The sequence below is a fragment of the Galeopterus variegatus genome, unplaced genomic scaffold, assembly GCF_000696425.1.
Source record: "Galeopterus variegatus unplaced genomic scaffold, G_variegatus-3.0.2 Scaffold1936, whole genome shotgun sequence".
Lineage (NCBI taxonomy): Eukaryota > Metazoa > Chordata > Mammalia > Dermoptera > Cynocephalidae > Galeopterus > Galeopterus variegatus.
The window spans coordinates 15718-28265 of record NW_007728047.1 but is presented as its reverse complement, the minus strand read 5'-3'; the positions used below and the strand labels follow the sequence as shown (position 1 = coordinate 28265).

Genomic DNA, 12548 nt, shown 5'->3' with positions numbered 1-12548 from the left:
CCCACTACTCTCCCACCTCCGGGCTGATCTCTGGAAACATCAGGATTGGACCTAATCCTACTTCCTCCCAAAACAACCCCATAGTACACCCTGGGGATTTAGTATTCTACACTTCCCCAGAACCACAAAGTCCTTTAACTCCTAAATGGGAGGGCCCTTACCCAGTCATTCTTTGCACTCCCACAGCTGCCAAGCTTTCCCTACCAGACAACCAAGTAACTCCATGGATCCACATTTCCAGGTTAAAGCCCTGCCCTCAAGGCCCACTGACAAACCTCATGGATTTGGATTGTCGGGAGGGGCCCTAGGGCATACTTTATGGGCAGTTAAAGATATCAATACTAAACTTGAACAAGCCTTGACCTCCACCGCTGAGTCCCTTTCATCCCTACAAAAACAGGTCACCTCCCTAGCCAAGGTAACTCTACCACAGAGAAGGGAGGCACATGCACCTTCCTCAGGGAAGAATGTTGTTATTCAATGAATCAGGCTTAGTCGAAACTAACGTCATCAAACTCACTGATCTGGCCTCTAGCCTCCAGGCCACGTCCAACTCTAACCCCTTTCCTTTTTCCCCAATCCTCTCCTAACTTGGATATGGCCTGTCATAGGACTATTATCTACCCTACATTATTCAAATAAGTAAAATTTCTAACCAAGCTTTTAACCAGCCTTTACTTAGAAATTACCAGCTGCTGGCCACGGAAGAGCCTTCCTGCTCCTCAATAGAATGCCTGACATCTTGCCGAAATGGATCTAAATCACTGGGGCGCTTGTTCCTGACCACTCTAGCTGCAGATGCATGGATGATCTTCCCCACAACCTCTTACGCCCATTGGACACAGCAGATGGCTGACCTATGGCTCCAAGGAACTTTCACGGATTTCTCTCCCCTTGAAATCACCCTGTTCAACACTCCCCTTTGGGGTATAATGGGGGTTTCTTTCTCCTCCCTGTTTCCTCCTCCCACGACGCCCCCTCCAGCAGGAAGTAGTTCAGAGACCTCAACGACCTTATCCCCAATAGAGGAAAAAGGGAGGAATGTAAGGCCCCATAGAAGACCCCAAAGGAGGCACTCCCTAAAACATGGCGCTTTTCTCTTCCGGGTCCTAACAATCTTGCCGGCGCCAAGGTGCAGCCTATCAGAAATCATTACCCACCCCCGGCCAATCAACTACCGCCCCGTGTACTAACCACCCTCTCCTGGAATCCGGCTCTATATAAATGTATGCTTCTCCCCCGAATAAAGCGGAACTTCTCCGGTGAACTGTCAGCTCGGGTCCTTCGTTCTTTCAATCAGTCTGTCTTCTGAATTTAGAAATTTCAAAATTTTTCAGTTACTGAAATTATATTTGTACTCTAATTGTATTTCCTTGAGATTTTTCATTACTTTGTTAAACTTTCTTTCCTATATTCTATTAATTCTGTGCTCAACAGAAGCTGCCTGTTCCAGTTACTCAGCTTAGTTTTTGACTCTCAAGTTATTGAATTTCTTTGCATATTCATGACAGACTGTTCCTTCAGCATCCAGATAGGTAAGACTATTGGCATATACTAGAGAGTGAAATACCAGCAGATTATGAAAAACACGGGAATTTTCAGCACCAAGCACCAAACATCTTACCAAACTTACTCCTCTGCTAAATCATAGGAAGGAGCTTTCTAAGAACCTACCCACTAGTTCAGTTCCCCTCTATACAGATTATCAGAACTGAACTGTCCCTCTAAGCACAAATTAAGGAGAAAGATGTCACATATCCCAATAGGATTCAAAGGATTCTGCCAGCTAAGTCATCTTAAGCAGCCTCCTAAGACTTTGAGAAAAAGCAGATCACTCAGATTTTGCTCAAAACCTGAGAGAATGAAGTTCCCTACCTGCATTCTCTACTGGAATGCAGTTTTCAGTTTTGCCCCAGATCCTCCATCTTGGCTCCACCAGTTTGCTCAAAGAGGTTATTTTATTCCTCCAAAAAGCAGGGGGAAGAAAAGACAGAAACATGGGTAAAGCCAATATATTCCCACATTATCTCCCTTTTCCCATCTTCACTACTTCACATTGCAGTATATCTCCCCCATTCATAATTAACATTATTATTAATAATAACAAACTAGTCATGTTAGCTCATTTAATCCCTATAATCCTATAAAGCAAGGATTATCTTCATTTTGCAAATGAATAAAATAATGTTAGGGAAGATTAAGTATTTTAAAGGTTTGAAAGCCAGATCCATTTGCATGAGAGCCTATTATCTCTTCATAACAATCACTACCTCCAACTTTCATAAGCATTTGTGTGACCTCAAGCACACAAATCTTCCTGGGCCTCATTTTTCCATTTATAAAATAATGATGTTAATACCTACCTCATAAAATTATTACATAAACCCAATGAATGTATATAAAAGTGATCAGAACAGTGTCTGGCACAAAAATGCTCAGTAAGTGTTAACTATTAGTATTATTGCTTATTTGGCATCTTGTAGCTTAGAAATTTAACTTAAAAAAAAAAAAAGAAGCTTTTATTCTCAAGTAATTCAAAGAATCTAATGATCTGGCACTTACCAGTTCCACAAGTAGCTGTTATAATTTCTGGTAATATTTGTGACTGTTCAACTTGCTCATTGATGCATTTAAGAGTTAGTTAGAACCCACATTGTAAAAGTCAGTTCTTCACAACTATCACTTTGAATCTATTCACCTTTTTTTGCTTTGTAAATGCTTCAACTATCTGGACTAGATTACTACTCTATATAAATAATTTAAAGCTAAGTATTTTGAAGGAAAGCCAATAGTAAAACTTATTAAAAATGTGTACATTTTCAAGGCTGGCCAGTTAGTTCAGTTGGTTTGAGAGCAGTGTTATAATACCAAGGTCAAGGGTTTGGATCCCCATACCAGCTAGCCAAAAAAAAAGGGAAGTGTAGATTTTCTACTCAGGTTAAGCATAAATCACTATATGACACTCCTAAGCAAGATGTGATAACCAAGTCTGATGACAATGAGGCAGCCAAGCAATATGGTGCTAGCTTTTCAATGCTTCAGTAGAAGTAGATAATTTGATGTTCTCTATAGTTATAAAATAAAATTAGCCTTTTTTAGTGATACTTACCCAATAGCATTCTACTGGAAATGAAAACAAATGTACTATTTATTTATATACTATTCATTTATGCTACTGCTTCCAGTAATCCCTTCTTATACGTTCTACTGCCTGTAGCACAAACCTTTCCTTATCCTTTGGGGAAAATGCCAAGCTTTGCAAAAAGAAATGTAAGTCGGTCTTTGGCAACTATCAAAAAATATAATTCTTTTAGGCAAAAATCATCAACAGATGCTAAAATTACTAGATGAAAAGTTTGGCATGCAGTGGTAGCACAGAATAATCTAGAAAAAAATTATTAGCATGTTGCTTCTTGATTAGTCAGCATCCCAAGACTTCAGGCATTTTTATCACCTCAATAATCAAATTATATATACCTATATGTAAAATATATATGCCTATATAAAACAAACTTTACAATCTCATCTGTGAAATGAGGCTATTATCATCTAACATTAATAGATATGTAGAAGAATTCAATGAGATAAAATATTCTAAGGTACTAACATAAAACCTGGTAGAGTAAGTACTTAATAAACAGCGGATATCACAACGAGTATATTCAAAATCCAAATAAGAGATGTGATTCTGCTTCAGTTTGGCATTGCTGTTGTTCTGTATCTAGGTGTAGTAGTTTAAGAAAATCATCTTGACCCTGAAAGCAATTAACTCCATCCTCTCATGTACCAAAAAAACCAATTATTATAAGTAAATAAATAAATCCTTCTACACTGTTGAATTATTTTATGTAAATAAAACACAGAAAAACAATCACATCCTTGACAAAAGAAATCACAAAAGGAATAAGGAAGAAATTGTTAAATGAAAATGAAAAATTTTTAACTTACTGACTGACTAAATCAGATCCCATCTTAGAGCCATCATCTGCCTCCTCTTCCATATCAGAGTCCATACCATTGTCACCTTATAAATGAAATAAACTATTGAAAGCATCCTTATAAAATGTTGAAATGATCCAATCATTACATAAAAAGTGTCATCTTTAAAAGCAATGCACATTATAGAACTTTATAAACACCAAGATCAAGGGTTCAGATCCCCGAACCATTCAGCTGCACAAAAAAAAAAAAAATCAAAGAACTTTAAAACTGTTATTAAATCTTTAATTGCTTGTATTTAAAATAATGAGTTGTTCAATGCCTTATTAAGTATCTATCGTTGCCTTTCCTTTATCTACTACTAATAAGGCATTGAAAAACAAGAATATGTAAGTATATACTTACAGACTACACACATACATATACATCTACTTCCAGAGTTACAAAATTACATTAAACCATTTTACATTTAAAAGAAAAGTTATTTCTGGAAACTGAAAGTTTCCATTGTTTGTTTCTTCTTCTGTGATGCTAAAATCCTTGCAAAGTTCCAAAAGAAAAAAAGTGCTTTGCAAATCCAAAATTCTAAAGGTATCAGTATCACAAGAGCAGTGTATACCTCAGATGGACTTATAAATGTTGACAAATTGCAAAAATCCTTCTAACTTTGCAACTGGGTCTTAATAGAGCAGAAACAGTATGCAACAGGTAACTAAAAGCTAGAAAGAATATAAAGCAGAAAATAAAAAAAATTATGTTAAGAAAAATCTTTGCCTTTTGAATAATTAATTTTTTCAGTATTTTTGGTAAATATTTTTTATTTCATTTTATTATGGTGTATAAACTTATGTTGTCACCTAATACATTTGATTTGGAAAAACTATACATCAGGTCTATTCTTGAAATGTTATTCTAACACATAAACTATATTTCTCTGTACAAACAGAAGTAAAAATACTCTTCAATGATTACACAATAATAAAATTAAAGTAACATCCAAGTAGGAGAAAGAACACCTCAGATTTACACCGATTAGACTATTATTATAGTATTAACTAATAAGTTACCAGAACATACAAATATGGATTCTTACCCTCAAGAATCTTCAAGATTTTTTTTTCAGACAGGAGCTCTAACTGTTCCTGGCATAGTTTTTTAATTTCTTCTACTGAACAGTTCTAAAGAAAATGACATTTTAAAAAAATGCATTTATGTAATACAGCTCGTAAACTGGAAAACTGCTATCACAAAAAAAAAACTCTGTTTAGCAAAATCTTACAATAAAACAAATTAAAGCCTCAAGTAGATTCACATAAATCTTTTCATGGGAGGATATCTGAAAAACTGCCAGTTAATATGCGAACAATTTGAGATTTGATATTATTGTCATTTGATAATAATGTCATGTTTATTATGAAAGAACAAACTAAAGAGTAAGTCAGTTTCTCAGATACCCTTAATAGCAGCCTATTTATACCTAAATGTTTAAATATTCAAGTCCTGGCTCTATACATCTTAGATATATGATTTTGGGCTTAACTTGTCCAAGGCCTATTTCCGCAACTATAAAATTAGAATAACATATATTTCCCTAAATAATTTTCAGAAATAAATATATGAAAACACTCATAAATTTAATGAAATATGAGGGGTCTTCAAAAAGTTCATGGAAAATGTGTATTATTAAAAAATTATGTATGTGTTGCAAAACTTTTTTGCACCAAAATAAACTCATACTAACTTGTTATATAAACATGTCTACACAGGATCTAGTTTGAGGCACTAAGGATAAGACAGTTTGGAAAGAGCCCTTATCAGAGCAACATGAATTCTGCAAAAATGGAAACAAGAACATCAAATTGATGGTGAAGATCAATGGAAGAATGTTGAAAACACTGACAGTTTACAAAAAGTTTATGAGGAACATGCCCCCCAAAAATCATCAATTTGCAGATGTATAACTCATTTTAAGAAGGGACTAGATGATACTGAAGATGAGGCCTGCAAGGGTAGACCATCCACATCAATTTGTGAGGAAAAAATTAATCTTCTTCATGCCCTATTGGTACCAAGACTGTTACGCCCAGATCAGCTGCAGACAAAAGCAGAGCTTTCAACAGAAATTTAAACAAGTGGGATTGAGATCCTAAAACATTTCTTTGAAGAACTTAACAGGAAATGAAACATGGCTCTACCAGTATGCTCTTGAAGACTAAGCACAATCAAAGCAATGGCTACCAAGAGGTGGAAGTGGTCCAGTCAAAGCAAAAGCAGACCGGACAAAAGCAAAGGTCATGGCAACAGTTTGGCATGCTCAGGGAATTCTGCTTGTTGACTTTCTGGAGGGCCAAAGAAAAATAACATCTGCTCATTTTGTGAGTGTTTTGATAAAGTTAGCCAGAGGGGGCTGGCCGGTCAGCTCAGTTGATTAGAGTATGGTGTTGTAACACCCAGGTAAGGGATCACATCACCCTAACAGTCAGCTGCAAAAAAAAAAAGAAAAGAAAAGAAAGTTAGCCAAAGCTTCAGCAGAAAAATGCCCAGAAAAGCTTGACCAGAGAGTCTTCTCCACAACAATGCTCCTGCTCATTCCTCTCATCAAGCAAGGGCAATTTTGTGAGAGTTTGGATAGGAAATCATTAGACATCCACCTTACAGTCCCGATTTGGATCATTCTGACATGTTTCCTAATCTTAAAAAATCTTTAAAGGGCAGCCATTTTCCTTCAGCTAATAATGTAAAAAAGATTGCATGGACATGGTTAAATTCCCAGGACCTGCTGTTCTCTAGGGATGTACTAAATGGCTGGTATCATCACTTACAAAAGTTTCTTGAGCTTGATGGAGCTTATGTTGAGAAATAAAGTTTATATTTTTTATTTTTTTTCTTTTAATTCCATTTTCCACGAACTTTTTGAAGTCTCTTTGTATAAGCTATTGCCAACCATTGTTGCGTACTGTTACACAGCAGTATATTATTATTTCTTAAAGCAGCCCGAAGATTCTTTATACCTTCAATTTTGTTACTCTTTTAATTCCATTTTCCACGAACTTTTTGAAGTCTCTTTGTATAAGCTATTGCCAACCATTGTTGCGTACTGTTACATAGCAGTATATTATTATTTCTTAAAGCAGCCCGAAGATTCTTTATACCTTCAATTTTGTTACTACCATGCCTGTATTTAATATAATTATTTTCACAGAGTCAATAAATTTCTTGCCTAAACATTTTTTCCTGGCAAATTTTAAAATATATGCAGCCATTTATGGTTTTCCAAAACCCCCCTTTTATATCTTTTCAAGTAGCTTGTTTTAGATGAAAACATCCAATTATAAACTGTATTAAGTAAAATCATTGGTACAGAGAAGGTTCTGTTTCTATATATCTGAAAAGTCTGATAATGTTTGTAATCAAGTACCTTTAACACATCAGGAAGCATCTTCTGTAACTTTTTCTCTCCTATAATACAGAAGCACTGCTGAAGCATTTCCTTTTTGTCTGATATATAGAAACTAACTGGTTTTAATGATACGGTCAGGTCCAGTCCACCTTCCTCAAGATCACTGTGCTCTGCTAAGAATAACTCTTTTTCCAAAGTTGGCAAAAGATACTTGGTTTCCTAAAATTAAAAAAATAAAGAACTATTAAATACTACTACTTAAAATATACGGAATATGTATATGACATCATACATTTTCATTTAATAAATTCTACTTCATTAAACATTTCCAAATACTTTATTTGCACAATTATTTATCTAAAATCATAGGAAAGAATATTTAATTGTTCAGTATTCTTTGATTTTACTCTCCATACCGCAGTTAACTCAAGGAGTTAATACAGAGGGACGACATAACATCTTAGGACATACAAATGACAATATACTCAATATTGAATAATTTCCTACAATTTTAGACTTCTGAAGAATTAAGATATTCCTCCAGGTGGCCATTCACCTAAAAGTTTTATGTATGCATTGACATTCTATTTAAATTCATATAAAATGGAGGGGACACATCTGGGTGGGAGGGGGGAGTGGGAGGAGGGAGGGAGGTTTTGGTGATGGGACACAATAACTAACTACATTGTATATTGACAAAATAAAAATTTTAAAAAAATGTAAAAAAAATAAAGAGATGTACGGTGTCTGGCATGAAAAAATAAATAAATAATAAAAATTTAAAAAATAATAAATAAAAAAAAATAAATTCATATAAAGAAATGGAATATCAGCAAAAATGTTTGTAAAAAAAATAAAGAGATGTACGGTGTCTGGCATGAAAAAATAAATAAATAATAAAAATTAAAAAAATAATAAATAAAAAAAAATAAATTCATATAAAGAAATGGAATATCAGCAAAAATGTTACAAACCACAAACATCATACAGTAAAGTACTATGCTTACCGGAAGCTATAATCGTTTTAAAAATTGTTACATAATTTAATCATATTCAAAGTAACCAAGTAATTTCAGTAATTTAAGGCATTTCTGTTCATTTTACCTACTATCTCCCAAATCTATCGTCTTTCCAAATCTGCCTGGTCCAAACTACTGTGATATTTTGCTTAAATTACATTAATAGCCATTTAAGTAGACTCCCTGCATTCTAATCTGAGGTCTGTTTTGTATACTGTTACCTGAATGCATATAAAATGTGCATGTACTCAAAGCTTCTTGTTTAAAACCTGTCAATGATTTCCCATTGTTCTTATAACCTTCATGCTCATTCTTTGTGTTCTGAACAGAACAACCTTCTCTGAATTACTCAGATATAACCTGTTGTCCTCCCTTCCTCATACCGCAGTTTTTGTATATATTGTTCTCACTGCAACACTCTTTCCTCCCCGCTTTCACCACCATACTATACTCACAAGATTAACAAAATCCAATACTTCAGATATCAATTCAAAAGTCATTCCTCAGGAAAATCTTCCCTGACCACATAAGTCAGGTATGTTTCTCGGTTATATCTTCTAATGGAATTGTTTAAAAAGCAGTTTTAAATCGGGCAAATTTTAAAGAATACTATATAATTAAACAGAAAAAATGAAGGTCAGCTATTGTTCTAATGGCTCACAATGTAATAATGTAGAGGAACTGAAACCCTCCTACACTGCTAACAGGAATATAAAATGGTGCACTGGCTTTGGAAGGAAAACAGCTTGGTGGTTCCTCAAAAAGTTACATTATCCAGAATTTCCATTCCTAGACACATATCCAAGAAAAATGTAACCATATGTGCACACAAAAATTTGTACACCAATGTTCTTAGCAGCATTATTCATCATGGCCAAAAGACAGAAAAAAACAAATGTCCATTAAGTAATAAATGAAAAAAAAAATGTGGTATAGCCATACAACGAAATATTATTCAGCCACAAAAAAGGAATGAAATTTTGTGCTGCAAAGGAATGAACCTCTGTGCTACAACACAAATGAACATTGAAAGCATTATGCTAAGTGAAAGCCAGGCACAAAATCCCACATATTATATGATTCCATTCTTCACATGAAGTGTCAAGAACAGAGAAATCTCTAAATCTATAGAGAAGGGAAGTAAATTAGTGGTTACCTAGGGATGGTCAGGGTGGGGGTATTAGGGTACAATATAGTACAAAGAAAGTTTCTTTTTGGAGTGATGAGAATATTTTTAAATTGACTGTAGTGATGTCTGCACAACTCTGAATATACTCAAAAGCACTAAGCTGTACACTTGAAATGAGAGAATTATATGCTGTGTCAACTATATTTCAATAAAGCTCATCCCCCAAAATAGGGCATTCAATATACAACAGATAAAATGTATCTACATGCAACGATTTTTTCTTCTTTACAAATACACTTATTTCTCATTCGAAATTGAGTTTAGTTTTGTATGCAAATGTTTACAATACTTAACATTATTGGTCTCTCAACCATAAGGAGTACTAGACATATAGAAACTATTTAAGATAAGAATAGTGATATCCATAATTGAATCTAGAAGGGGTAGAAAAACTGAATAAATCTATAACTATTAAATAATTTTTGTAAAGAGTTAAAAAAAAACCCAAAAAACTATACCTAAAAAACCCCACCAGATCCAGAGAGCTGTATTGTCCAATGGTCAAGTCCTAACAAATATTTGAGAAAAGGATGTAAACTATTCTTGACGACACCAAAATAAATGCAAAGTTTTCCAACTTAATCCATAACAAAAATAAAAATCATTGGTTGATTTAACTTAGGAACATTTACACAAAAGTAAAAATACTGAATTCCAGCCGAGTACAACAAACCAACCCCACAAACCAAACAGGACTTATCCCAAGACTGCAAGGACAGTTCAACAGCAACTAACTTATCAATAGTACCTGACTGAAGGTGAAAAACTGTGATCATCAACAGAATGACAGAAAACCATCGATAAAACTCTACAACCCGCAGTGTACTACAAACTGAAGAAAAATTTCCCTAATCTGATCAAAGATATCTTTCAAAACCCATGACAAATATACTTATTCGTGGAACATTACAAATGTTCCCACTAAAGAAGGACTGGGAAAAGAACGCCTATTCCCAAAGCTACTGTTCAACACTACACTGGAAGTCCTTGATAATGCAAAAAGAACTAAAAATAAGAAATATTTATGCTGAAAAGAAGACACAAAACTCGCTGTTACCAAAAGTTTTTCTGAGAATCAATTTTAAACTAATAATAGTGTGACTAGGCACAAGATAATTAAAAATAGACTTCCATGCTTTCACAATTCCCAATTTAAAGATGTAATGTTTAAAAGTATTAGAAGAAAATACAGAATAGTCTTATATTCTTGGATTAGGAAAGACCTTTCTAAATAACACATAAAAATCCAGAAGGCAGAGGAAAATACAAAAAAATCAAAGGCTTCAGTACACCCTGGACAAAGTTATAACATTTGCGATATACTCTACACAAAGGGTTAGAATCCAAGACTTTATGTAAAGATATTTGGAACTTAGTGAAAAGTTGAAAACAATCAAAGAGAGAAATTGGCAGAGGATATGTACAGACAATTACATAAGAAGGAATCAAACAGCAAACAAATATATAAAAGTTCAATCTCACTACTAATCAGGAAAATGTAAATTAAAACAAACACAATATGACCCATTAGACAAACTTTTTAAAATGTATATCAAACGTTACTGAAGATTTGCAGAAATGGGTATTCTCACATACTGTTTGGACTATAAATCAGTAAAGTCTTACTTGCAAAATATTTGGTGGTACTTATCATGTTTTTTTAAACGCATAAAGTTTGAACCACCCACTTCACTTTTTAGACTAACCTAACGTAAATCCTGCACAAGATATATGTACAAGGGTGTTCGTTTTCGTATTTTCCGTAATAACGAAAAAACTGGAAACCGTAATATTCATCAATAAAGCTATAATGGAATACCGGGTAATCACTAAAAAATAAGGCACCACAAATAGAAATCTATCCCAACAATATAAGGATATTATCCGATTCGATAGGGGAAAATATCACAATACAGCTCACGTATAGGAACTTAAACACATATCTGACAAGGGGTAATGAAATAAACTTAATGGGCAGGCATGGAGAGGAACTTCCACGCTTTTCTCTTTATTTCTGTGTTGAATGAAATTTAAGTACGTATTCATTAATCTGCTTTATAACAACTTATAAACTTCTTATTTATTTTTGGCAGCTGGCGGGTCCGGGGATCCGAACCCGTGACCTGGCTGTGCTCTATTCAACTAAGCTAAGCGGCCAGCCCGAGTTGTAAACTTTTTTTTAAAACGGAGGTACCTTGGCAGGTTGATGGCGCATAAAGAACATGGCTTTTATATGGTCAAATTTGAATTCAAACCTAGAGGCTACCAAACTCTGTGCCCATGGATAAAGTTCCTTAACCACTGTGGGACTCAACTTTCTCAAGTTATATGGAGTTAATCATAATCTAATAAAAAGTGAAAATGGGCCGGCCCGTGGCTCACTCGGGAGAGTGCGGTGCTGATAACACCAAGGCCCCGGGTGAAAATGAAGAGAGAAGTAAAGTGTCTGGCTTGCAAGGGCACTAAAGTCTAGCTCCCGACCCATACTCTTCAGGGAGACTGAGGAGACCAGGGGAGCAGAAGAGGTCAAAAGTTCAAAAAAAAAAAGGTGAGCTGATCAATAAGTCCAGAAACTCGAAGTTCAAGACATGGAATGTGACGTTCGCCGGGACTTGGGAGCACGAGCCTCAAGCACAGGTGAACTCTTGGGGTGGCCGCACTAACAGTGAGCCTCAGCAGGCGCCACATCCGCCGCCACCTTCCGTTCTTAGCCCGCCTTCCGAAGGCGGGAAGCGGCCAGAGGCGCACACGCACCTGCTGCAGAGACCCCGAGACGCTGGAGGATGAGTCGGTGCTTCTCCGCTTCCGGCGCTCCCCGCGCTCACCGCGCTCCCCGAGGCTCCCGCCCCAGCAGCTCCCGCCGCTCCCGCCGCCCGTGACACTTCCACTGAAGCTGGTATTCCCACAGCAGCTGACGCTCCCGCAGCCGCCGGCGCTCCCGCAGCCGCAGCTGACGACGGTCGGCACGAGATCCGGCGCCGCGAGGGCCGCCGGCCCCCCC

At 35.8% G+C, this 12548-nt stretch overlaps 1 protein-coding gene across 1 annotated transcript in view; it reads right to left on the bottom strand.

Annotated features, from left to right (window-relative positions):
* Positions 1–3944: 3944 nt before the first annotated feature.
* LOC103596112 (caspase activity and apoptosis inhibitor 1) overlaps positions 3945–12548 on the bottom strand; it is a 10213-nt gene continuing 1609 nt past the window's right edge. Inside the window, exons 2-4 of the mRNA XM_008579680.1 lie at positions 7358–7558; positions 5033–5117; positions 3945–4024 (exon numbers count right to left, since the gene is read on the bottom strand). Of these exons, the coding sequence (XP_008577902.1) occupies positions 3945–4024; positions 5033–5117; positions 7358–7558 (366 nt within the window). The remainder of the gene's footprint in view (positions 4025–5032; positions 5118–7357; positions 7559–12548) is intronic.